The 27741-nt window shown below is 36.3% G+C and overlaps 2 protein-coding genes across 5 annotated transcripts; both read right to left on the reverse strand.

The window, feature by feature from the left end:
• Positions 1–109: 109 nt before the first annotated feature.
• Positions 110–14211, reverse strand: zgc:113210. Of its 2 annotated transcripts, NM_001013514.3 has the most exons (9): positions 13771–14196; positions 13485–13615; positions 13304–13415; positions 10497–10691; positions 1187–2202; positions 1029–1098; positions 771–945; positions 430–592; positions 110–313 (listed from the first exon to the last, which is right to left on the reverse strand). In NM_001013514.3, the coding sequence occupies exons 1-8, from the start codon at positions 14030–14032 to the stop codon at positions 430–432; spliced, it is 2124 nt and encodes a 707-aa protein (NP_001013532.1). In that variant the 5' UTR covers positions 14033–14196; the 3' UTR covers positions 110–313. The 2 variants fall into 2 exon arrangements, with proteins under 2 accessions (NP_001013532.1, XP_073796537.1); XM_073940436.1 differs by lacking the exons at positions 110–313; positions 430–592; positions 771–945; positions 1029–1098; positions 1187–2202 and adding an exon at positions 5634–6775 and having other exon boundaries at positions 13771–14211.
• Positions 14212–20663: 6452 nt separating this feature from the next.
• On the reverse strand, positions 20664–27429 carry LOC566011 (uncharacterized). Of its 3 annotated transcripts, none has more exons than XR_012401236.1 (4): positions 26705–27086; positions 25237–25343; positions 22006–23047; positions 20664–21937 (listed from the first exon to the last, which is right to left on the reverse strand). XR_012401236.1 is itself a non-coding variant. In XM_073945067.1 (4 exons), the coding sequence occupies exons 2-4, from the start codon at positions 25291–25293 to the stop codon at positions 21125–21127; spliced, it is 702 nt and encodes a 233-aa protein (XP_073801168.1). In that variant the 5' UTR covers positions 25294–25343; positions 27136–27429; the 3' UTR covers positions 20664–21124. The 3 variants fall into 3 exon arrangements, 2 of the variants coding, with proteins under 2 accessions (XP_073801168.1, XP_021330473.2); XM_073945067.1 differs by lacking the exon at positions 26705–27086 and adding an exon at positions 27136–27429 and having other exon boundaries at positions 20664–21651; positions 22930–23047; XM_021474798.3 differs by having other exon boundaries at positions 20664–21651; positions 22930–23047.
• Positions 27430–27741: the final 312 nt, after the last annotated feature.

Below are 27741 nucleotides of genomic sequence, written 5' to 3' on the forward strand. Positions count from 1 at the left end.
GCAGTAAACAATACACAAAATACCTAATGCTATAAACTAATAAAGAAAATAGCACTACACCATTATACTATCACTGCAATTATGTTTTCGTAAAAATAAACCACAGTAGTCGATACACCTTTTTTATTGTTGTTGCATGAATGACTTAAATGGTGCCAGTAAATTTCTTATAATACAAACATTTCAGCAACATTCCAATAAGGACACTACAAATAATAAGGTAAAAAATAATGTTAAGGTATCAAGGTAAAAAAAAAAAAAAGCGCGCAAGTAGTAACTTCATAGTCAGTGCAGGGCATGGATAGAGACAATCCTGAAACAAATGAAATAATATTGAATTATTTAAAACAATCCATTGTTTCAATACATTTCAGGTCATTTTGACTTTATACTGAAAGGAATAGAGATTTATTTCTTCGATCAACTTACTTAGCTTGATGTTTTCCACTCAAATTCTGAAAGCCTCTGCATAAATGTTGCCACGCGTGTATTAAAGTTTTGGGTTTTCCTTTGGACAGCCGTACCCGTCCTTCGGCTTGTACCTGATTTTGAAGTACATTTAGATCCTTCAGGATTGATCCTCACAAAGAACCTGAAGAATAGCAGAACATTTTTAGACAAAATGTCTGGTTTGCTAGACATATATCTATGTTAGGTCTGTTTCATGAAACTCTGATCCATCAAGATCCAGAAGAAAAAGAAAAGAGAGTAAGAGTAAAACAAATGTCCTTAAATATTTAATGTCCAGTTCAAATGTCCTTAAGGCTCACCTCTGGAGAAACTCAAGAGTGGCACTGGCTGATTCCTCGTACTCAATATTAAAAACGTAAAAGCACCCAAAGAAAACAGACAATGCCGCTGTGAAGTCCAGCTGGTCATCTATAGAATGTGTCACTTTGCCCTCAATACTGATAAACCACTTGGAAGAAGTTAGCAATGTATCACCTGAAATATGAAGAATCCCTGTATTACACATATATAAAAAGATACAGGACCAAACTAACTTGCAAAGAAAGACAATGTCTTACCAAGCATGATGAGTCGGGGAGTAGCTGGTAAGCTAATTTCATTTTCAATTGATGTCTTGGTAGAAGTTTCCTTAAAAACAAAATATAAAAACATTTTTATTTTGGAATCAGCCAAACTTCTTTTAAAACCTTAGTGGATACACTTCATGTTTACTGACATCTACTAAGATGAACACAGAGTTGTCCTTTTCCTTAAAGTACTTCATCATTAACAGGATGGCTGATATGGTGTTCCTGTTATTATCTGTTGTACTGGGATTCTCTTCAATCTCATTCAGCAGACTCTGGATCTCTGTGTTCCACTTCAGTTTCTGACTATTGAAGTAATTCAATATTCTTCTGGATTTAACTGTAAGTGTTTCGCTAAAGCGACTTCTGATGTCAATCCCAGTCAGGACTTTGAAATGCCTACAGAGGCCCCTTTCGGTGAACAGGAATGGCCAGTGCCCCTCTATCTCGCTGATAGTAGGAGGTGGACATGAGTTGATCATGTGACGCTGGTAAACATAAGTCTGATGCATTAAGTCTTCAACATTGGTCAACTCCACCGCCCTTGGACCTGCAGACTGAAAAATCTCTGCCGCAACCTTCCTCTTCATTTCAAGAGATTCTGCCGTCTCTCCATCTGGGACAGACGAGGGCTGCCAATTAATGCATCCATAACTGTCCACTTTGCATCTGACTTTCTTCACCAAGTAGTTGTCGTCTTGCCCGGCTCTTTTCTCTGATGGCTTTCTAGGTCGACGAATCCGGTGTTCCAAAACATCCCTATTTACATGTTCTACCCTAGTTTTTAGTTGTCTTTGAAGGCAACTGAAACCATTTCCTATTTGTTCTCCTTCTTCAGAAATGTCTCCAAATGTCAGGGGATATGTAGACACAATGGTTCGTGCCACTTCCCCACAGGTGGATAAGTTCGGGTTGGGACAGTGGGCTTGCATGGCTGCAACAACAATCCTAACAAACTCCCTTCTTGGGCCAGGTCGAGCCCTCTCTCCAGTGGTTGTTGCCTGAATGAGAGCTGGTGACATCCGTTCCCAAGGAATGTGGAAATTTTGGACCCAGCTGGACTTAATAGGATAGTGAGGAATGAAGGACTGGTCAGGAAGGGACTCAATTGATGAGAATGGATTAAGAGTCTTCTCAGCGGTTCCGTCCACTTGTCCAATGGATTCTTGGAGGAAAGAAATCATGGAAAAAATTTAAGTATGTTGAAGACTAAAAAAAAAGTACCCTCTTCAAAGGCCTTTCAACCATTATTAATCAGTGAATCTTCGTTATAATGTACTGGGTTTCATTCACTACCAATTGCTTGGATTTGTTTCTCAGATGCATTCTCTAACCTTTGAGCACAACAATACCTTTGAGCACTGTCAAATCCTCAAAACCAGTTCAAGCTCAATTTTTTTCTAACTTTGTATTATATTACAGAGTATGCGTCATATATTACTCAACAAGCTTTCTAGAGAATTCAGATGTGGCTTTTAAAAACATTTTGTAAATTTATGCTTTCACATAATCAGATTAGAGGGAAAGTCAGAAGAAGTTCATTAATCGATCTCATTCCAGTCATGGAGTTTATGTGAGGGGAATTTTCCGTGAAGTGCATCTGCTGCTCTGACTGCATATGACTGTAACTGCAATATGTTGTATTGCCTAAAGTAAATGCACACAGTAACCTGACAAAGATGAAAAGACATAGGCGAACAGAGTTATATTTACAGTTATTTTGGTGTACAAAAGTTTAGAATTTCGTTTTTTGTCTCAAGACTGTTGCTGTCTATGGAATATGTGAGATCTTCCAGGCTAATCTACAATACTATAATATCATAGTTTGTGTTCAGAGGATGAACGAAGGTCTCGGGGGATTGCAACGACATGAATTAATGAGATCATTTTCATTATTGGGTGAACTAATTCTTTTATATGCAATAATACCCTAACTTTACATAACCCAGGTGCCAATTGTACTATATACTCATTTGCAGTTCAAATATTAAATTGGTGGGAACAGAGGCATCACTAGTGGGAGCAAAAATGGGACTGATTTCAAGGGTTCCAGTACTATTGGGAAGTCCAAAACTGTCTTCGATTAATTCTGCAGTTTTTGACAAACAGAGTCTATGCTGCCTTCCCTGGGGGTTGGAAAACCTAACACTTAATAATATGAAAAAAGGGTGAACACTACTCATAAAATCTATGTTTTATTGTGGTGTAAATTACAAAGCATGCATACATTTCAGTAAATAATTATTGACACGATTAGTAACCTAAATCATTGAGTTTTCAGCCAGTCTGCTCAATTGTACACATGAAATATCAAACATAAGTAGTAGCAATTAAGTAATGTATCGAACGAGCCTTCACATAATCAGGTTAGGGGTGAAAGTAGTTCGTTTATTACGAAGAAGTTCATTAAGTCGATCCTTTATCTTATTCCAGTTGCTGGGTTTATTGTCAGGGAATTTTCTGCGAACGGCATCTGCTATTTCTTCTCGCAGGTTGTTAGGTAGTGCATTTTTCCCCCTGGCACCGTTAAAGTTGGCCGTACCTGACCAGTCCAAGTACACTTTATGTGGCACAAGACTTTTAAACAAAAGTGTAGCAAAGCGATCTGGCCGTGGATTTCCATCTTATCCGACTGATGCTAGGTATAGTTTCTTCTCCTCCTCCATGGAAACTGGATTTAGACAAATGTCAGGAAGAATCACCCCTTGATGGTTTAATTGAGAAGCATGTTTCTGGGGATTTGAAGTGTCTTGCGTTTCAGTCGAGGACATCACTGAAGAACAATGGGGTGAAGTGGTGGATGGAGGAGAAAGTTCTGATGTTGAAAACACAGATGTTTGATCAGATGTCAAAACATCAGATGGCAAGCTCTGAGTTGGGGCTGTCTGTGATGCTGAACCAACTGAAGAAGAGTGGTTGGGATTTAATTTAATTTTCTTGAATGGATGCTGATTGCAAGTGTAGGCGAAGGTGAAGAGGCTGCGGACACCACACCTGAAACAACATACAGCTTATGTTGTTCTAATTGTTCTAAACAACTGAATGGTGACTACTGCTAGTTAACTTTATATAAATAACTATAGAACGATTAAAGGGATAGCTCTACCACAAATATAAAAATGACCTATGGAAGTGAGCGAGAACCCAAACTTATCTACAATATCTAAAATATCTCAGTTTGTGTTCTGGAGATGAACGAAGGTCTCGGGAGATTGCAACGACATGAATTAATGACAGAATTAATCAAGCAATAATACTGTAACTTTACATAGGCGCAAATTGTACAGCATACGAATTTGCAATTCATCTGTAGAAGTATTAAAATGGGGAGAACACTGAAACTTTTAAAACATAAAACTTTACAAACTACATGTCCGCTTTTGTAGGCTCAACACAATAGTGTCATATCTAGATAAAATAAGCTATATTGAAATCATTTAAAGAATTACAAATATTGCATATAATAAAATCACATTAAATAAATAAACCAATAAAAAACAAATAAAAGCCATAACAATTTAGGTATATACAATACAAAAAAATGTAATCGTTTAAAGCCATTTTAAACTGTCGTTTTACAAAGGCCTATCTGAAAAAAATTATTTTAGATGATTTCTAAAAACAATAAACAACAAAGAAGTTTTGAACTATAAAAAGCATTTGGATACGATGATAATAATTAAATCATGCAAACAGAGTACATTTTGGGTGACTGAAACCATCAGAAACTACCTTTTCTTTTCTGTCACCCAGTCCTGCGCAGTGCTGCTTTATAAACGGATGGGGGAAAATTGCACATAAAAAAAATGTAGCCCAGTCTATGTCCTCAAACAAATGTTTATGTTTTTATATAACATGGTAAAATAAAAAATTAACATTTAAAATGTAGAGCTTATTAGTGAATAGCAGCTAAGTTCAACGATAAATAGGTTATAACCTATATTTTATCACTTGCTCTTATGTCCTGAAACACTTACTAGTTTCCTTTACTTAAGATAACCGAATAACATGCAACACCCTTAAATTATTCTCTTAAATAAAGGGGAAATACTTAAGTGTTGTATAGCCAAGGGAAAAAAATAATATGTTTTAGGTCTCTCCAGACCATTTGGGCTGAATGTTTGAGGGTCTCTATATAAACAAGGATGTTAAAAAATACATTTTATACCAAGTTATTACTGGAAAATTTCTATGGTTTTATATTATGGATGGTGTACTGGGTCATCCCTCTCTTAAAAGGTGCACGATGCCAACAGTCAGTTGGCGAGTAAACAAATATAATGAATGAAAAATACATGGGCCTGTGCGTATAGACATATAATGTAATGCTGTACAGTAATGTGTCATTTGTTTGTTTCGTTTGTCTTCATTTTGATTCCTGCTGAACTGGGTGGGAATTGTGACGTTTGATTCAGGGGAATTTCAGGGGGGGGGTTTGTGTGACGCGCTGCGAGCTACTAGCCCAACAGTAAAAATGCGACATAATTTGGCATGACCCAGCCCGATAAAATCCCTGGCTGGCACTGGCACGACAGTGGAAATGTGGCTATTGGTAGGCCAGCAGTTTCAGACATTCAATAAAACAAAAGATGAACATTACTTATAAAATATATGATTTATTGTGAAGAGAAATACAAAGCATGCATACATGTCAGCAAATTAACATTAAAACACATTATATGAGAATAATTTTTTTTTTTTTTTTTTGCAATTTGGCGCAATTATTTGTGATGCGATGTGTGAAATATAAAATTAAACATTACAATAAATTCTCTCAAACATATACAGTCAAGCAAATCCTCCATACCCCAGGGGAGATAGAATGCATTTCTCTGAGTTTGAATCTTAATTTTATGTAATAATTTTGGGCTTGACTGTACATCTAATATATTAAGATTTAAGCCTCGGGAAATGCTTCGTATTTCCAAGTCAATATAGATATTCAACTCCATGGTTTAACATCAGCAGCAGACTATTGTGATTACTAAATGTTTTATAAAAACAAAGTTACAGCACTTTTCAGCCAGTCACCTCTATCGTGCATACATGAAATATCAAACAGAAGTAGTATACAAGTCATTTACAGAACGAGCCTTCACATAATCAGGTTAGGGGGAAGGCCAGTCGTCTTTTACGAAGAAGTTCATTAAGTCGATCCTTTATCTTATTCCAGTCGCTGGGTTTATTGTCAGGGAATTTTCTGCGAACGGCATCTGCTATTTCTTCTCGCAGGTTGTTAGGTAGTGCATTTTTCCTCCTGTTGCCATTATAGTTGGCAGTACCTGACCAGTCCAAGTACACTTTATGTGGCACAAGACTTTTAAACAAAAGTGCAGCAAAGCGATCTGGCCGTGGATTCCCATCTTGTCCGACTGATGCTAGGTATAGTTTTTTCTCCTCTTGCATGGAAACTGGATTTAGACAAATGTCAGGAAGAATCACCCCTTGATGGTTTAACTGAGAAGCATGTTTCTGGGGATTTGAAGTGTCTTGAGTTTCAGTGGAAAACATCACTGAAGAACAATGGGGTGAAGTGGTGGATGGAGGAGAAAGTTCTGATGTTGAAAACACAGATGTTTGATCAGATGTCAAAACATCAGATGGCAAGCTCTGAGATGGGCCTGTCTGTCCTGCTGAACCCACTGATGAAGAGTGGTTGGGATTTAATTTAATTTTCTTGAATGGCTGCTGATTGCAAGTGTAGGCCATCGAAGGTGAAGAGGCTGCGGACACCACACCTGAAACAACATACAGCTTATGTTGTTCTAAATGTTGTACCCCCATGTGTAAATGTAGTGGTACCCCCAAGGGGTTCGCACAGAAGATTTTTTTATACTTTTAGTGACAACTGTGCACTTTAGGAACTAATACTTTTAAGATACAAATATGGACTTTTTGCAAACGTGTTCCTTCGAAAAAGTACTGCCCTAGCTTGAGTACTGCTTCTGATAGTGTTTTTTTTTTTTTTTTTTTGAAAGAAATAATTACATAATTTATGATATTCGTGCACAAATTGAAAGCTAAAATATGTGTGATTTGATGCAGTGGGAGATCCAGACATTTCTCAAATATCAAAATGCTTTTTTAATGCAAAATTAATTGCAATAGGCAGTTTTGCCTTACGCCATAAGACAAAATAAAAGCTTAAATAAACTAAGAAAATCCACTTTAAAAATTTTTAACTAAATAAATTGCTAATACTATACTTTTGGCAAATGAAACTGTACACCCTGCAGCTCACAACAAATATGAAGAGTTGTTGTTTATTATATTAAACAAAACCTTAATCTGCGGTCTTGCTGTCAGCCAATCGCTGCATTGCTGATCAGGATTTCGTGGATCGATAGATCTTTCCTTCACAGCAAGCACACGCAACAATCTCAGATCAATTTATTTATATTTTATTTATATTTTAATCAGATTCGCAAACTTGTTTGAGGAACCCAATTAGCCAGGCATCAGTTTTCAAGATTTAAAGATGACAAATCATCCTAGGGTGCTTTCACACCTAGACTTTTGTTCTGGAACCTGGCATGTTTCCCCAGTTAGCACTCGAATCCAAGCCAAAACAATCGGTCCGAGATCGCCTGAATAAGGTGGCCTCGGCTTGATTTAAACGAACTCTGGAGTGGAGCGATACGATCCGAACCAGGCTATATCACAGTGTATTCTAGATATGTAATAGGCATATATGAAGAGAGAATTATGAGTATGGCGGGATGCCATCATTCCTACTGGTAAATGTGCGTTTCATGTCAAATACGAAAGTGAAAGTATGCTGAACTATTAACGAGAGCTGTTTATCCATTAGGAAAATTGACCAAACTGCAGTCTTGGTTTATCTGTTATTTCTCTATATTGTAAAGCCTATAATGCATAATTCTGGCCAAGGGCTATGTATGAGAAAGTTATACCTCTGATACATTTGGTGACGATGTCTGAGGGTGTCAGCATTAAAAATTAAAGCGCAGCTTTTTGCTTATAATGTCATATTGCTCATCATTGCAAATAAGGATGCATGACAGCTAAATGAGACTGAAAAGACACGTGACTTGTTTGAGCTATATTGGTCCATTTAGGGTGCTTTCACATCTGTAGTTCGCTTCATTTGGTCCGGACCAAGGGTAATACATGATACATTGTTGCATCTTCTGCCGTCTATGGGTCGTTTTCACACCACACTGCTGGCTTTGGTCCGAACCAGTTGAAACAAACCAAAATGCAGTCATCTGACAAAATCCACATCTCTCATTGGCCAGATGTTGTTGAACATATTTCCTAAACTGCTTAATGATTGGTCAGAATTCACGTGCGGAAAAATGCCAGTGAACTCCCGCAGGTAAACAAAACCTTTCTAGAAGGACGACTGCGCTGACTGATTGTATCCCTGCTTTAGACAAACTATACCTTACGAAAATGAAGCGCGGCCGCGGCTGGAAAACTGTTTAATGCATCACTCGTCACTTCAGGAGGAGGCGTGAATTAATTTAGCTAAATTGCGACATGCTCATCTTGCGGAAATATAACCAACGATCCATCAGGTAATGTTTTCCCCTCTTTCTCTGTTGGTAAAGCGCTGTCAACAAATATTTTTCCTCCATATCCCATAATGCACAGCACATCGGCCTACGGCAGCTGAATTAGTCCAAAACGCACAGTACTTTTTGCGGTTGGACCTGTTTTAGTACGGATCATATTCTCACCACAAACGAACCGCTCCAGGGTTCGTTTGAAAGCGTACCGAGACCACCTCTTCAAGCAGGTCTCGGTATGCTTATTTGGTCCGCTTTTGGTGCGCACTCGAGTACGATTGCTGCATTCTCACCTGCCCCAACGAACCGCACCAAAAGGGGAAACGAACTCTAGTGCGATTCAATCGAACTAAATAAGGCAGGTGTGAAAGCACCCTTAGAAACTTTGCCATGTAAAAGTGAACCAATAACAAAAATAAACATTGTAACAATTTAAATCCATGTTTCAGAACAAAACAAATCGATCTACAGGTGCGAAAGCACCCTTAGATTTTTTAAAAGTGAGGTACGAAGAACAAACCCCTAGACAGATTAGCGCACATCACAAATGCCCAGTTTCAACCTATTATTTAGTTGGATTTTTATGTGATCTGATTACAGCTGGTTATCAAATATTCATTAGTCCATAGTATATCACACAAATACGACTGTACTGAGTCATCAACTACATGACTGACAAAAATGCATCTTAAGATCAGGTGTGAATGGGGCTTTATGGCCAGGACACAACAAGTTTAACCCAATTGTGTTGTTGCCTCGCACTGGATCACATCTGGACCAAAAAGCTGTCCATGAACACACCCAAGGCACGGTACCCTAAAAAGAAAACGAGAGCCATGTTCTGCGCCTGAACGAGAGGACCTGTCTTTCTTTTCACAGAGGGACAGTAGTCCGTTTTCTCAATCCAAAAAGGGAAACCAAACTTCTAATGCACACAGACAAATCCTAAACAAAGCAGCATTTAGTGCTATTATCACATTAATTGTTACTCAGCATGAAGGGATTAGCTGGTTTAAATATGTCTGATAATCTAATAATCCGTATGTTTGCAAATATTTGAGAAATGTAGTTACAGCCGGCCTCTTGATTGATCTTGGCTTGAACTGTTTTTTACTAGCTGCATCACCTTATTATATCACACCAGGGCCGAGCTTAATCTAAATTGAATCACAATCGCAATTTGAAACATTGTGATTAGCTAAATTACAAGAGGCTGTGAAATAAAATATGTTTGCATTTAATTTTCCCTGCCCAGAGCAAATGCGTGACTGCTGTCTATGTGTGATAGTCTTAATTGCCAAAAAACAGCATGTCGTTAATATGGAACTATTTTAGTTTCAAAGTCCCAGACACTGAACAAAAACAGGACATTTTTAAGAGCTGTCGCAGAATTGTTGCCACGGCTTACAGATTGACCTGAAGCTTGACTACATAATTAAATCGCAAATTAAATCGTAATCGCAATATCTGTCCGAAAAATCGCAATTAGATATCTTCCCCAAATCGCAAAGCCCTAACTCTAATCAATCTAAATAATAGAATCTTTCCAAATAGAGCTATTCCAATTATTTGGTGAAGCAGTATTTATATCACAATACATATTCCAATGTATTTTTTTTCAGTATTTCCCAGCCCTAGTCCTATATTATGAATAAATATAATTGAGAGCCAACGAAAGTTTTAAAAGTTTATGTGAAATGTATGAAGGCTATCAGACCACTCCTGTTGTTGTCACAAGACACTTGAGACAAAAACTTGTTTTTAAAGGTTTTTAAAGGCCACATCTGTAGGTCAGTATCAGGTCTCGGTTTAATTACCATTTGAGCCATTCTACTAGAGATTGGCTGTGACTTTAGTGCAACAGGTGTAACAGAGAATTCTGCATGAACATCCTAGCAACATTTCAGCCTTAAACTTGGTTTCTTACCTCTTTGTCTGAATGTTTTCACAAGTTTTCGACACTGGATTGGCTCCATTAAGTCCTTCAGATCTGAAACTTCTACTAATGAAAGGTCTTCTGTCTTCTCCACACCCACCACAAACCAGAGATGATTGACCACATTTTGAACTGTTTTAGAGTCCAGCTCTGGCAGTATTTTTCTGATTTCCTCTTGGATTACAACTGTAAAGAGTAAAAAAAAAAAGAAGTGATTTGCTTTTTTTTTTTATTGAGTTTGGAAATGTGTTAATTACAATGTTTTCCCATCACCTTTCACTTTCTATTTTGCTCATTACAATTTGTGATGTTATTTTTAGATGTCCTTAAAGTCCCCAAGAAATTAAAACCATATGATTTTGTTAGGTTATCATGTTTTTTGGTGAACAGTTCATCTGTCATTAAGAAAAAAATATGTCTGCCCTTCTAATCTTTAATTGAAATCTGAAAATGTGCTTCCTGTTTGTTTTCAGTTAAATGATCAGATTATGGATTGATTCGGATAGTTTTTGAGTTATTGGGTGTGGCTAACATACTTAACCACGCCCCTCTAGCTGTCAGTTTTGACAACAAACTGATTCAGCCTGCGGTAGAAAAAACAAGCCACGGCCATTGTTTGGTTATTTAAAATTCCATTTATCTAGGAACTGTGTCCCAACGCAAAAAAAAAAAAAATTAAGAAAAAAAAAAACATTGCAGCTTCTGGTTCATGGGCACTTTAAAATCCATGTGAACAAGAAGTTGCTGCTGACCTTTATTTCTGTTTAATGGCATATTTCCATATTGAAACTGAATACCGAATAAGGGACGTGGTTTTATTTTTGGCCTCTGCTCATCTTTCACTTTAACGTTAAATTGATGTCATCAGAGAAGGACTGGTGTTTCAGAGCATAATCAAATGGTTCAATTTTGATTATAATTACCAACAAACGTGGATTAATTGTTCACCTTAAGACTAATAATCTGAGCTAGTTAAACATTGTGCATTCTGATCTTGTGCGCACTTTAAAAGGTGCTAAAAAACAGCTTTTAACCCTTTAACTACCCCACCAAGAAAAAAAATTGGATTGCATTTCCTAACTCCTTGTGTCACAAGTTAACTCACTTAACAAATGCATTTTTTTAACACGTTATAATTTCTAAAATATCAGCCTCTACCAAAGGGTAGATATGTCAGTTTATTGTAAAAGTACTGAATCAATACATATATTATATAAAATATGAATGCATGCGTGTAAGATCAATTTATTTAAAAAAATATTCTAAATAAACATTTTTGAATACTAAACCATCTTTATTTTTTAAGTATGCCATAAAATACATCAGATTCTCATTTAACAAGTTCTCATGTTTTGTTTTTTACAATAAAATTAAGTGTAGTAGTGCAGCAGGATTATGTTTGTTTGATTTTTAGTGTGACCATTATTTAAAACGGTCATTCTTTAAATTACTTTAACAATAAAAACATGGTCAACCATTTGGTAAAACGGCAGTCAAAGGGTAAATGTTTGTTTTGGTTACAAATAGCACCTGAGGGTGACTTTTGTTGCCATAACAACTTCTGCAACTGTAGTCTAGTGCTGTGTGGTGCCAAAATGTCAAAAAAGAGAACAGTTTGCACTATCCTTCTTTTTATATATTTTTTTAAGTAAACGGGGAGGAAAATATCACTTTACAGTGATGTTTGTGGGTGCACAACATTATAAAGGGAAGAAAGCATTATGGTGCTTAGAAAAATGTAATCCAGGAGCTCCAGTTGGACAGATTGTGGCATGTTTTAGACCAGTGGTGCCCAAACTCAAATTCTGGAGGGTCGGTACCTTCAAAAAGTTTAGTTCCAACCCCAATCAGATACACCTGGGCTTGCTAATCAATCTCTTAAGCTGTGGTTACACTGAGCTTCCCCATGGACTTCCACGCAAATGTGTCAGACCAGAAACGCAAGCTCGTGCGACAAGTTTCAAGTTCAAGCTAGGTGAACTCTGACCTGCGAAATCGCATCACATGATAGCATGAGACCAATTAAGGATCAAAACACCTCTGTAGACAGAAATTTTAAATATGGACCAATCGCTAGCTTTTTTAAATATCTAACCATTTTGTTTAACCCTGCTCCTTTTCGCAGTGCCGTATGACAGAAATTCACAAGCTCAAACTCTAGTGTGACCACAGCTTTACTAGTCTTTCTGGAAACATACTTGTAGGTGTGTTGAGACAATTTGGGGCAAAAATCTGCAGGACACCGACTTTTTAAGACTGAGTTTGGACAGCCCTGTTTTAGACTATACAACGTCCTGTGCTCCAAAATTAGTATAGTAAGACTTCATCTACTGATTCAATAGATTCCCCATGTTTGCTTGTTCTTGATATGGAAACAACAGGTCTCCCTGCTCACTTGTCATCGGTCAGCTGTCAAAAAGGTGACTGACAGGATGTTTTTACATTTAAAAACTGCACAAAAAAATTCAAATTGAATGAAGATTTGAGCTCCATAAAAACACTGGCAATTATGCTTAAAAAAGTGGTCAGAACATTTTTAAATGAGCCGGGTATATGTGAACATAGCCTTATGTACAACTGGTAGTTCTAAGAAAAATCCCACTCTACTCCAAACTCGATAAAAATGCTTCTGAGAGAAGATTTAATAGTCATGTGAATAATAGTCATGTTGAATTTAATAGAAGCAGTCACGGTTTGTTGTCCTGGGTGTCTTCTTTTGTGGACAGTGCTGTGCTTCTCTGACAGCTTTTGTTTAATCGTAAATGTATGCAATCAGTTACTATAACATCTCTGCATACCTTTCACATTCGGACTATCATGGTCTTCCTCGATTGTCTCTGAAGAGCAATCGTCGAAACTCTCCTCCTTGATCATGATCATATTTTGTTCTTCTTCCAACAAATCTACTGGCTAGAGAAAAGAAATTCAAAGTTGTGGTCATCTGACAGCTTTTAGAGTTTCAAATAGTGCAAGACCAACCTCTCCTATAACGACTGAAGAGTCCAGATGTGCATCCCCCTGCTCTCCAGATTTGGACTCCTCGTGTCTCCAGAGGTTCATGCACCATTCCTTACCGAACACATTGTCAATTTCAGGACGATGTGCAGTTTCTGTTGAACATTAGATGGCGTTACTTTTGTATAGCGTGGGTAACGATTTGAGGGGTTGAACAATCATGTTATTTTGTTGTTGTACGTGTCATTTAACAACATATTTCAGTGTGTCACTAGTTTGTGAATAAGCTAGCGAAGGTTTTCAATGTTACCTGTAAGTCCAGTGCGGCTGAGTGGAGCTTCTGTCCCGTTCATCTTTCCAGCGGTTTTCCGAGCAGACTGAAGTTCGCTCTCCAGAAACCGACACTTCTTTTTTAAAGATTCGTTTTCGCTTGTAAATCTTGAAATCTCTAATCGCAGATAAGACGAATTGTTCGCGAAAAGTTTGCTTATTTCCACAACAGCCGTTTTCGCCAACGTCTCCATAATGGATGTTAACTGTGTCTGAAATTCGGCGTTCTCCATGATGTCCATCATTAAAGGGACACTTTAACAATGAACACTCACCCCGTCCACTCGACAACAATATTAATGTCTTAATGCAGATGTTTACTTATTCATAAACAAACAAAGGTGATAAGTTACCTTTAGTATTTATGTAGATAGAAACAAAGCATTGCTTTTAGCAGAAAAGGATCATGGGATGGATTACCGTAAACCGTCGTGTAGAGGCTTCATATGTAGAGGCTTCAGTATAGCTTTAATTGACTTCAAAGACGTCATGAGATAGATTAAATTCACACACATTTCTAAGGAAAAAGTTTATAGGAGGGTTCTTTTAACCAAAGCAGAAGGTTTATCTCGTTTGGTATACCCTTCACTTTCTCTCTCTGTTAATAATGTTAACAAAATATTTCTAAACTTTATTTGGAAAAATAAATCCCAAAAACTTTAGAAAACAGTTCTAGCAAATAGTTGAAAAGAGGGTGGACTTGAAGTGTCCACTAACCCTAACCCTAACCCTGACTTTGAGGACATAGTAAACACTTTTAGAATAAATTGGATTAAAAGATGTTTAAAAGACCCTAACTCTATATGGTTTTTATTCCAAATTCTATTTTCACAAAAATTGGAGGTCTACCTTTTATTTTAAAATGTAATTATCTGCCTAATAAATTGCCAATAGCACTGTAAAAATTTCAACAGCAGGTCCTTCTTTCCTGGAAATTGTGTTATTCCCACAATTTCTCACCACATAAATGCATCTTATGGAACAACTTTGATATTAGTATTAGAAATAAATCTATTTTCTATCCACGTGGTTTAACAAAAAATTTATTGGGATTCTCTCAATTCTTGATAAGTCTGGCAACTTCTTGTCTTATGAACAATTTATGTCTAGTAATAATTTTCCATTACCATGTAAAGAATTTAATGCTGTGCAAAAAGCAATTCCTTTTCAAGGATTACTAATTCAACTTATAAAATTCCATTCATTCATTCATTTTCTTGTCGGCTTAGTCCCTTTATTAATCTGGGGTCGCCACAGCGGAATGAATTGCCAACTTATCCAGCAAGTTTTTACACAGTGGATGCCCTACCAGCCGCAACCCATCTCTGGGAAATTATAAAATCCCATTTAATGTTTAATGAAAATGTTATTAAAGAACCAGAGCTGATCTTAAATGGAATTAGTATACATGACAAAAAAATTAATAATTAATATATTCAACAAATTTTTCAAATTAAAAAGTATATGTTCCTAAGGGCAAATTTTATGGGCATACTTCATTGACCTAATAGACTGGAAAAAGCCTGGCTATTACCTCATAAGTACTGCATTCCCAATAAAACAAAAGAGGTTTATTTAAAAATTCTTCATAAAACATATCCAGTGAATAGTACTTTGGCAAAGTTTTTAGAGATTGATAGTTCGTGCACATTTTGTAAAAGTGAAGACGAAACGCTGATTCACATATTTTTTTTAATGAGAAAACACAAAAAGCTTTTGGAATAGCTTATATCTCCATATAGGTAAATACATTGCTTCTTCCAGACCCTTACAACTTCAAGATATTATTTGTTACTATGAAGGTAAAACTGATGTATCAGAGAACTACATTATTAACTTTTTTATTTTGTATGGTAAATATTTTATTCACAAACAAAAATTCTCCAATTCGCAGCCCTCTTTTTCACATTTTTTAATTGAAATTGATGTTTTAATTAAATCTCTAAGACTAGTTAATAACAAGAAAAAAGATAGATTCTTGGATTATTATGATAAATATCACATACATAAGTCATTGTTTCCTCTTCCTGTATCTGTGTTATGTATGTATCTCTGTTTAATTGTTTATTTTTTTAATAATTTTTTTCTCTTTTGTTTCTCTTTTAATTTATTTTTTTATATGTTTATATTATTTATCCTGATCTGTTATTATCATAGTTTTTTGTGTAAAATTGGATTTTGCATGTTTGTTATTTAAGTCAATAAAAAAAAAAAAAAACATTTCTAAGGAAAAAGTACTTCTCAAACACAGATGAAGTTATTTTACACTAAGCTGAAAATGACTGCTGCTGTCTGTGTTCTGTTGTGTGGCTTCTGTTTACCTCATGTAAAGTGTTCTTGGGAGTTTGAAAGGTGCAATACAAATATAGCATTATGTTATTTATTGCTATGACACCTGCTAAAGTGCATCAGTATTTTATGTGCAAAAAGTATTGTCAGGCATATTACGATCAAAAATGATTTCATGGCATTTCCATTTAAGTGATCCATTTAAGGATCACAGTGCAGCCCAAAATACTGGCTGCAGTTTGTAAAACGTTGTGCTTTATGCAACTTTACTTCAAAACAATAAGTTCATCCATTTATCAGCAGTTTTTGATTCAGTTCAATTCAGCTATAGCGCTTTTATATTGTAGATTGTGACAAAGCAGCTTTACATAGAAGATCATAGTAAATTGAAACAGTGTCAGTCAAGTTTTCAGTGTTTAAGTTCAGTATAATTCACTTCAGTGTGGTTTAATAATCACGGCTGAGAGTCCAAACACTGTAGAGCAAATCCATCGATGCGCAGCTCTACAGTCGCTGGTCTTGGATCACATAAGTGGCGCTGCATAGTCTCTGAGGGCCTCAGGATGAGTATCCCCAGGTGGAAATGGAGGATAAAGAGAATAATTAGCGTAGCTGCTGTTCATAGTGTATATAAACAAGATGCAAAAACCAGCGTGGAGCACATTCATGTATCATATATGCAGTGAGTTTATCCGTTACTAAACAGATAGGTCTTTAATCTATTTTTGAACTGAGAGAGTGTGTCTGAGCCTCTGACATTATCAGGAAGGCTATTTTAGAGCCTAGGAGCCATAAATGAGAAGGCTTGACCTCCTTTACATGACTTTGCTAATCTAGGTACTACCAGAGGCCCTGAGTTTTGAAATTTTAAAAAGCAAGTTGGATTGTAGCGAGACAGAAGGTTCAATAAAATCAATATGAAACTTAAGAGGCAGCCAGTGTAAGGAGGATAAATTTGGGGTGATATGATCATATTTTCTGGACCTGGTAAGAACTCTGGCAGCTGCATTTTGTACTACCTGAAGTTTGTTAATAGAGGATTCTGGCCAGCCAGCAAACAGAGCATTACAGTAATCCAGCCAATTTATGATTTAATATAAAAAAACATTTCATATGCATTGATTTGGGTAGCATGATCGCCTCACAGCAAGAAGGTCGCTGGTTCAAGCCCCGGCTGGGTCAGTTGGCATTTCTATGTAGAGTTTGCATGTTTTCCCTGTGTTTGTGTGGGTTTCCTCCGGATGCTTCGGTTTCCCCCACAGTCCAAAGACATATGGTACAGGTGAATTGTGTATGCTTAATTGTCTGTAGTGTATGTGTGTGAATAAGAATGTATGGATGTTTCCGAGTGATGGGTTGCAGCTGGAAGGGCATCCGCTGTAAAATACATATGCTGGATTAGTTGGCGGTTCATTCCACTGTGGTAACCCCAGATTAATAAAGGGACTAAGCCGAAAAGAAAATGAATGAATTGACTTTTACATAACATAACACTAAACAATAAAATGTTGAAGCATTAAAATTATCAAGAAAATCTTTTAAGGCAGTAGTCTCAATCTCAATTCCTGGAGGACCACAGCTCTGCATAGTTAAGCTCCAACCACCTCCAACTAACATCTGTTTAATTGTCTCTGTTATTCTTAAACACCTTGATTATGCTGCTGCTAGATTCATTTGTAATAGTAAGAAAATTGATTACATTACCCCTTTTCTAATGGGCCTGCATTGGCTGCCCATCCAATTCAGAACTGATTATGAAGTGTTTTTACTGGTATATAAATTCCTTCATAATCTAGCTTCAACCCATCTCTCAAATCTCTTGGATCAAGTGATCAAATCCTTTTTTTTTTTTTTTTTTTTTTTTTTTAGTTCAGTCCAGACTGAAACTTTCTCTATGGGAGGTTCTTGGTTATGGAACACTTTTCCCCTCAAGATTAGAATGGCTCCATCAATCATGGACACTAATGAAGATTTTGGAATTAGATCAGGCAACAGGAACTTTAAATCATTAAACGGTTAATGACTTAATTAACCTCAATAACTTTAAACAGTTATTAAAACGGGAATTGAATTGACCAATTAACGACTGTTTACAAATTTGTGCAACTACGACACTTTCTAGAATCAGCCTTAAGGATGGCAGATTACGTTTTGATCTTTTTGACATGGAAAAACAACAAAAACAACATTTTCTCTCAAAAGGAAGATATCTTTTACTCGATTTTATCTAATGTAGAGTGTTCTTCCATTACCTCCTTGAAAGTTATATGGGAGAAAGATTGTGGAACAAATTTTTTGTGAAAAAGAATGGCTTTCGGTCTGTTTTGGCGTATTTTACAAACATGCCACAATATCAAACCGTGCGCACATTTTTTTTTAGTCTTTTACTGCACTTACTTAACAACAGTTTGTCTCAATAAGGTATTTTCTAATGTTTCTCAATGTTGTATTCTGGGACTGTGACATAATTGAGACATTCACAAATTATTTCAGAAGATTATTGGTAAATCTTTTGTCCAATCTCCAGTTATTTAATCTTCTGAATTATAAAACTGCTCTGCACCTTAGTCATGGACTACAATCTGTGTTACACTTTTGTACGTATCTAGCACGAAAATGTATTCTATTGTGGTCCTCTCCTAACATTCCTTCGGTCATATGTGGATAAATCAGGTTGCCATTTTCTTGCCCTTAGAAAGACTTATAACTTGCGTCAGAAATCTGATGATTTCTGGCATATCTGGAATCCTCTATGGGAGTTTTTGGAGAATTTATCTTAATAGACTATTTTTATTATTTTTTTATCTATTTAATTTATGTTAGTTTTACCCTTCACTAAAGACTTTAAATAGCCGCTGGACTATTGTATAATAGATGGCTATATTATTGTATATGATCAGATGAGACATATAGCACTGTTCTGTCATTGTAAATCTTTAAATACATGTTTAAAGACGTTTATCTATTTTCAAATCACTCCTAAAAATCATACCTATTTAGCTTGGCATTTTAATGTTATTTTAATAGTCCTTTCTACTGCTTAACTTTTTTAATTCATTTAGTCATTTCTCATGGCTTTTTTTTTATTTTACTTTCACTTATGTACAGCAATTTGGTTAGTCTTGTGACTGTTTTGAATGTGCTTAATAAATACTTTATTAGTTAAGATCTGCTGTGTTTGATATGGGTTGGAGCAAAACTGTGCAGAGCTGTGGCCCTCCAGGAATCCAGTTTGAGAGCTGTTTTAGGGGGAAAATAGTCATCATTTACACTGACCCTTTACTAACTCAACCTTTTTTTGTTCAGTAGAAAAAAAATATAATTTGAGGAATGTTGTAAACACTTTCATAGTGTTTGCATTATATTTTTAACATTCAAAATCAGAATATCTTTAACAGAACAAAAAACAGATTAAGCTATTAATAATAACATTTTTATGTATGAGCAATTCCATGAAAATGTCAACCTTGCCATGAAAATATGTTTTCACCAAAATATTGAAAAGTTTTTGTGTAAGCAAGTATTTTACAGTGCTTAAAAAATGTCTCTGTTAATGTTTTCAAATTATTATATTTAATTTACCAAAATACCAAAATCAGTGCCAACTTCACATCCATAACGAAGCTATGCAAAAAATGTCAAATCGAATCAATCATTTTGTTCTATGAGCCAGCTCTTATTCTTTTGATTAGCATTATTTCTTTTAGGTCGAGCAGTTCAGTTTACATAATTTCTACAAAGTATGTTTTATGCTGTAAACTAGGGTTGGGCGATGTCTACAAATTTGGCATCGCATGATGTCTAATGTGAAACATCGCGATGGAGGATGGCGTCATCATAGGTAGTGATGTATTAATTATTTATGAATAACTAATTGATTCATAATAAATTCATTATTTGTAGCCTACCGTTTCAACTACCTGACTACACACAAATTACCACCTGTCAATCACTTTTTCTGCAGGACTCTTGCATGAATAGCCACAGTGATCTGTGTCGGTATAATGGCGTCGACAAACTTGGTTGGTAAAAATGTGCACAGCCAACAGTATCTGAGGTTTTCGCTAAAATTATTAAGTACAAGCGTGAAAGCGAAAGATTGAAGCAGTGTACTGACGCTGTGACATTACCTGATAGATTTAAAAGACAGAAGAGTCGTTAGATAAAGACAAAATTAATTATCACATTTAACCACTATAATGAGACGTGGAATATCATTGCTAAACTGTCTGATGTGCAATGCTCTCTCGGGTTTTGTGCCTGGAGCTCAGACGTGCACATATGCTGCTGAGGCGCATGCCAGAGTTAGTGTAAACTCGCAGACTTTTGTCACATCCATGTTTATTTTCCTCATTTTAAATATAACAATTTTTACAGAATGGTATTTTTCTGATCCCATAACTCTGTAGTTAGTTGTTTTGGAAAATATAAACAGATCTTTCTAACAAATACATTGATGCTAGAATTGCTTGTATATAAGTTCTCTTTTGTAGCTCAAATTTGATTCAGACACCTAAATGTCCTTGTCCCTAAAGCATTAAATTACCCATGAAACAAACAATAAATTAAACACAACCACATTAATTAAATAAAACTGATGTTTAATTTAGAAAACAGTAAACACTTCAAAGAGGGTAAAAGATAAAAGTAAAAATATTATTAAGATTAAGTTATGAAGGTCAGCTACAAAATTACAGCAATAACAAATCCAGAGTTCATTCTCTCTAGGAGCTTCACAAGAACACATTTCACACTGTATAAACAATTACATATTGCTTAAAGGAATTAACTATGGTACACTTTTTAGTGTAGGGTGTAGGTGAGCATTTACATTTATACTCTCCTAAATATATTGCATTTATAATCGAGCAATCTTTGAGCTAAACAATTCAATCAACTTTTTTCAGTTTCTAATATCTTTCAGTTAACATGTATTTCCTTTTGTTTCAACAAACAAAAAACGATAGTATTTTAATAATGACCCAGAACAGTTTCAAACCAAAACTAAAAGCACACAAGATATTCAGTAACGGCTCGTTTCTACTCTAACATCGGTGTGTTTTAAGAGCAATTTTGTACGCGTAGCTTTTGCCGCACTTCGAGCAGCTAAATGGCTTCTCTCCAGTGTGGCAACGGAGATGCACGTTTAGAGAGCTTTTCTGAGAGAAAGTCTTTCCGCAATCAATGCAAGCATACGGCCTTTCGCCGGAGTGTGTGCGTTTGTGAGTTGTGAGATACGTTTTCTGAGCGAACCGTCGACCACAGACTGCGCAGATGTATGGTTTTTCTCCAGAGTGTTTCCGCATATGTCTTTGCAAGTGGCTTATATATCTAAAGGGTCTGTCACAGAACACACACCTGTATTTCAACCTTTGTGCTTCAACTTTTATGTGGTTGAAATTTACACCTGTCGTAATGTGTCCATGCGCATGAACTGTCCCATGAAGATTTTGTTCTTCTGGTTGTGGCTGCTGTATGTTCGGTTGGGGTTGTTCGTCTGAAGGCACAGTGTATGTGATATAATCATCAGAGTTCCGGTCTCCACATCTCTCATCATTGGACATCGCTGGTCCTGTAATATAAGGTTAAATACAGTATGAATGTCTTAAAAAGCCCCTTATAATGGGTTTTTGAAAATGACCTTCTATGCATTGTGTAACACAGCTCTGAGTGAAGTAAAATACCCAGCTAAAGCCTAAATCTGTCTATACAAAACGCAAGCCCCACCCAATTGTTGTGTGCACAGACCCGGGAAAATTGAAACCCACAGCCCTGCCCACAAACACTTTAGAAAGAAAAAGAGGAAGACAAATACTCTAGCAGATCCCGGTTGAATCAAGTCGTGAAGACGATGTGCTCTGAAGTGTAAGGGGAAAGTAAGTGTTATTTTACCTAAAGTGGTTGAAGTTTATTTTTGCAAAAATACCTCAGCATTATAGCCCCAGCCTTGTGCTGTGTTCCCATCATTTTTCTGACGAGTGCTTCAGCAATCTACATGCTTACAAAGAGGGATTCAACAATCGTTTGTTAAAGGAGGGATCAGAAAAGACTATTGATGTATGGGACTTTGTCAGAGCTTGACAGAAACTTTACAGTTCATGGATCTGTTTCTTCTTCCTTTTCACAAATGTAAGTGCAATTAAAAATGATTGCTTTCTTATTTTCTCTAGCTTGCAAGTTATATAATTGTGTTTTGTTACTTGTAACCGCTTGTACTGTATCTGGACAACTCTTTATATTCTCATATCGTGTCTAAATCCACGTTGAAAGCGTGACGCTTTCTTGAGGGATTTAAATGTGTTTGTGAGTTCGCGATCTACTGCTGTTTGTTGTTGCTATGGCCACCGTCATCTGTTCCTACACGTGCGGCAGCCAAGTTTCAAAATAGTTCAGCTTTTGCCACTGTGTGGTTTAATACTGAATGCGTGTTGTTGTTGTTACTTATGGTTACGTATAGAGCAATATGCTAGTGCATTGGGCTCACACATAAACTCTGTACTCTGACTACTTTAAAATTGAAAAGCCGTGGTGGGTATTTCTCTCCGTCTCTTACACTGAACGCAGTTGACCAATCATGACAGACTGGGTCATTAGACCAATCAGCACAGATTAGCATCATGCTAAGGTTAGGGAACAAATATATCGCTTAACGAATCATATGGGAGTCATTGGGATAATTAGGTAAAAATAAATGCATGTTATGAGACAATGAAAGTGTTTTTTGATCTTGCATGCATATCAGCTTTTTGTTGGAGACCCCCAAAACCAAAATATGACCTTTTAAATAGATAATAGGGGCTCTTTGATATAATTAATATAACAATTGGTCTTTAGTTTTCTGTCCACAAACCTGTCAGACTGCTGCTTTTGTTGTCCTCCGGTATACTGTTTAAAGAGCAACTGGCATTCTTCATCGACTCATCCTTAATCATAATCACATCTGGTTCTTCACCCAGCAAATCTATTGGCTAAAGAATTTCAAATTAAAGAAAGAACTGGTGAGCAATAGTTCACCCAAACATGAACCATATTAAACATTTACATGTGTCTTTTTCTTCAGTAGGACATTGGTGCTTGGTGAGAAATAAAACGCAGGTCAGTGGTTACCAGTACTTTATATATTTCCAGGCCAGTTGTTTTTGTTTTTTCAAGATCTTTTGACAATTTTCATCTAAATTTGATGGCCCTCAAGTAATTTTTACCTATTTATATATGGGCATATTATATTTCAAAACAAGGAACTAAGCCTCAGATTTTAAACAAATAAAAATGCAGTTTATTCAGACTTCAAGTGTTCAAGTTTTATCACCACTTAAAAGCAGAAAGGTTATCAAAGATGTTATAACACATACAAAAAAACAGACAAATGCTTTTTTAAGTGCATTTTCAAGTGTGTGAACAGGGTTGGACAATGAATCTGAAATGTCTAGTTTTAGACCACAATAACTCATTAGTATGGTGTGGGGCCTTCTTTTGTGGCCTATCAATTTGACTTGAGAATGACAGATAAAAGTCCAGCACTGGTGACTTCGCAGGCCATGGAAGATGTTCAACTTCATTTTCATGTTCAGCTGTGTGTATTGCTGCATTATCATCCTGATACACAGCACAGCCTTCAGGATACAATATTTAAACCATTAAGTGCACATGGTTCTTCAGAATGGTTCGGTAATCCTTGGCAGCGACTTGCCCATTTAGCATAAGTATTGGGCCTAAGAAATGCCATGACAATGCAGTCCAAACCATCACTAATCCATCTCTGGGCATGCAAAAGTCTGGGTGGTGAGCTTCTTTGGGAATTCTCCACACCGTAACTCTCCCAAATGTGGGAAAGATGGTGAAGGTGGGCTCATCAGAAAACAATACGTGTTTCACATTGTCCACAGCCCAAGATTTTTACTGCTGGCACCATTGAAACTGACATTTGTAATTGGCACGAATGACCAAAGTTTTGGCAATAGCAACTCGGCCATGTATATTGACTAAGTGGAGCTCCCGATGAACAGTTTTGGTGGAAAGAGAGGAGACACGGTTGAGGTGAACACTGAGGTGTAGTGAGTTTGGCAGCTGTGGTTTTATGTTTTTTAGGTACAACTCGGGTTAGCACCCGGACATCCCTTTCAGACACATTCCTCTTACGTCCCACAGTTATTCCTGTTAAATATGGTTTGTCCTTCTAGGTGGTTTGCTGACATTAGTCCGGATACCGTGGCTATCTAAACTTGCTGTCCTGTTTACAGATGTGCTAATGAGATGTACACTAACAATTTATGCTCTTTTCAACTCTGATATATTACCTATAATGATGTGCATTGTAATATTTTAAGCAAAACTGTGCTATTACTCAGCTAGTTAAACCTTCACACCCTGATTACACATTCTACCAGTAAGAGCAATGAAGGTTGGCCACCTGGCTGGTCAAACTTAGCCATGCAACCTCAAACACTAAATTGCCCAGTGTTTCGTTGTCCAACCTCTATGTCTCCACCAATAAAAACTTCTGCATGTGTGTTTGATACTTACATCCTAGGTTAAAACACACCAATACTGAGTAAATAGCAAAACAATCTGGTATAACAGACAAAGCTGTAGTGAATTTAAAATAAAAGTTACTTAAACTTGTGGGGGGAAAAATCACTGTCAGATCTAGAATAGTTGGCAAAGCATTATCTTTTACCTTCAGTCTTACTGTGCCTCGTTTGTAAAGCATTGTCAATGCTCTGTGATATGAAATTGAACAGAATTGATGACATGATAATCTGAACTAAACTGTAAGACCAGAGTAGGCTCACACACCTATTAGCAAACTAATACATAATAAAATGTCACATTTCACAACCTGTCGTTTTGGCAGACTGGCAATAGTAGATGTTTTTAGACTAACAAGAAAGTTTGGAGTTCTGAATCGTAAAGTTTTGTCGTACGGTGTCCTCTAATATGCCAAAAGAGAAATGGGATTTAGATTTTTCAGTTTATGGCCTTTTTTTGTTTTGTTTCGCCTCTGTAGTACCCTTTCACTTACATTTTATGATCACCAAGAACCACATTTGCTACTACAAAAGTTTTCTTTAATATTCAAATGAAAAACAAATGACACCTAATGTACATCAAACTACACCCTCAGGAAACTTTAAATGCAAAAGTATGTGAAACAAACCTTTTGTGCATCCTCTTGCTCTCCAACCCTGGACTCCTCCTGTCTCCAGAGGTTCATGCACCATTCCTTACCAAACACATTGTCGATTGTGGGAGGTTGTCCAGTTTCTGTTAAACATTCGAGCACATGTTAGTTTTTTCCTAACTGATCTTTTATAAAATAATTAGTTTTGAAGCAGACAATGCCAGTAACAGCCGTTATAGTTAATTAGATTTACTGATGGATATTGTGAAAGATACTTGAGTTATGCAGTTTGGTTCAATGGAGAGTTTTGTTTACAAGGATCACAGAACAGTAAGAATGAATGCATTTTCAATCCTTTCTCTGTAGTAAAACTGTAATTTATATGTAACTGTGATAAAGTATGGAGCTAATAATGTGCCAAAACAGTCTGAATATGAATTGCGTTGATTTATATTGTTGGTAATTGTGATTTAATAAATCAGAATTTTTATATGCTGTTAAAATTCTTCAGAATTTGAATTTCTTAAATTGATCTTGAATTTCATAACTTCAAAATTGAACATTTAAAATCATTTTTTTAAGGCAGAAACTTTTATAGACATATTTTCAAATTTCAAAATGTTTTGACATTTTTAGCTCCATAGTATGGGGACACCTTCATTTAAGAGAGACAACAGGCTTTCATGCATCTGCAAATTTGGACATTTAGTTTTTTTTTTTTTTTTTCAAAAACCCACATGAAAAAATACTGTAGCAATCTAGTTTGCTACATTTTTTGCAAGTTGCTAATACATTTTAAGTTGCTAATTTTTAAGTAGTAGTGTCTAGTTGCTGGTAATACATATACTACGTTTTTGGCAACTAGAGGGTATATAACTAGAATAATTCGCCAGTTTACTGTCATTAAAAAAATTAAATATACTACAGTATTTATTAGTTTGTCAGTTCAGAATAGTTTATACTACAGTAAAGTTATAATGTAGCATTTTAAAATATGCTAATACATTTAAATACCACAATGGCAACACTTCAGATTAAGTTATTTTTGCAATTAACTGTTGTCTTATTACCTGACAATTAACGTTAGATGCAACAAAAGATTGATACAACTGACAAAAGATACTGGCAGTTTATTAACGTTATTAACGTTACTTATAAAGTTTGATCGCAGTCTCTATGATCTCATGGTTTGTAAATAGCAGGAATTGTGGCTAAAATAAAGTGTGAGCACTACGATATATACAATATAAAGCACTTTTTAAAAAAAATCTAATGTTGTTTACAATAAATTATTATAATTTCATGCGGGAATACGCACTTAACAGCCAAACTGTAAACAATGTTCGGTGAATTAATAAAAAAAATTACTGAGCACACTAAAAAAAGACATGAACTCCAAAATAGTCCTCTCTAGATCAGCATGTGTTACTCAAGGCCATGAATATCAGCGTTTGTATGGTATATATTTAGCCTGCCATGTATTTTATACATAACGTTAAATCACCTGTCACGCTGTGAAGAGCTTGTGTCCCGTTCATCTCCCCTGCGGTTTCCCGAGCGGACTGAAGTTCAGTCTCCAGAAACTGACATTTCTTTTTTAGAGACTCGTTTTCGTTTGAACATCGTAAAATCTCCATTCGCAGCAGCAGTGAGTTCTCCTCGAATAGTTTGCTTATTTCCGCAGCAGCGCTTCTCGCCATGATTTCAATTATAGCCGTTAAATGTGTCTGAAAATCGACTGTGTTCATGGTGTCTGTCATTAACGGGATCCCGGAGAAAGTTAAAAAAAATACCCGTAAGATCCCCCAACGGCAGTGTTATCTTCTTCTCGACAGACAACCTCAAATTTCTTCACGATCGTTTTGTAGAAACAAACCATAAATAGCATTTGTTCAGAAGAAAAGGAGGATCATGGGAAGAATTACCGTAACTCACCGTGCAGAAAAGCGCATGAAAACTTGCAACTTCTTCTTTGTGGTTTTGTGGCAGATGGCGTCTCTTTTGTTGCATTACTGCCCCCCTATACCATACAGTATATTTATTATATACTCTCTTGTCCAGTCAGGTTGTCTCCTATTTAAAATCTAACAAGCACTTTATACCCCTTTGTTTTTCTGAAAATTCTCATATATTTTGGACGCTTCTGTTTTTCCTAAACTCTTAAAGCTGGGTCACTCATTTTCTTTTTGGCTTAGTCCCTTTATTAATTTGAGGTTGCCACAGCGGAATGAACCGCCAACTTATCTAGCATATGTTTTACTCAGCGGATGCCCTTCCAGCTGCAACTCATCACTGGGAAACATTCAAACATGCTCATTGACAACAGATAATTTAGCTTACCCTATTAATACCATATGTTTTGGACTTGTGGGGGAAACCAGAGCACCAGGAGGAAACCCACACCAACACAGATTGAACATGCAAACTCCACACAAAAATGCCAACTGACCCAGCCAGGGCTTAAACCAGCGACCTTCTTACTGTAAGGCGACTGTGCTACCCACTGCGCCACCGTGCTGCCCAGCTGGGTCATTTATCGTA

The sequence above is a fragment of the Danio rerio genome, chromosome 3, assembly GCF_049306965.1.
Source record: "Danio rerio strain Tuebingen ecotype United States chromosome 3, GRCz12tu, whole genome shotgun sequence".
NCBI classification, from domain to species: domain Eukaryota; kingdom Metazoa; phylum Chordata; class Actinopteri; order Cypriniformes; family Danionidae; genus Danio; species Danio rerio.

Coding starts and splice junctions, on each gene's coding strand:
- zgc:113210 (NM_001013514.3), bottom strand. CDS start 14,032: ATGGACATCATGGAGAACGCCGAATTTCAGACACAGTTAACATCCATT. Junction 10,692..13,303: donor TGATAGTCCGAATGTGAAAG/GTATGCAGAGAT, acceptor TACTCTTTACAG/TTGTAATCCAAGAGGAAATC. Junction 2,203..10,496: donor GAAAACATTCAGACAAAGAG/GTAAGAAACCAA, acceptor CTTTCCTCCAAG/AATCCATTGGACAAGTGGAC.
- LOC566011 (XM_021474798.3), bottom strand. CDS start 26,960: ATGACAGACACCATGAACACAGTCGATTTTCAGACACATTTAACGGCT. Junction 25,344..26,704: donor AGCTCTTCACAGCGTGACAG/GTGATTTAACGT, acceptor AATGTTTAACAG/AAACTGGACAACCTCCCACA. Junction 23,048..25,236: donor AGCAAGAGGATGCACAAAAG/GTTTGTTTCACA, acceptor GAAATTCTTTAG/CCAATAGATTTGCTGGGTGA.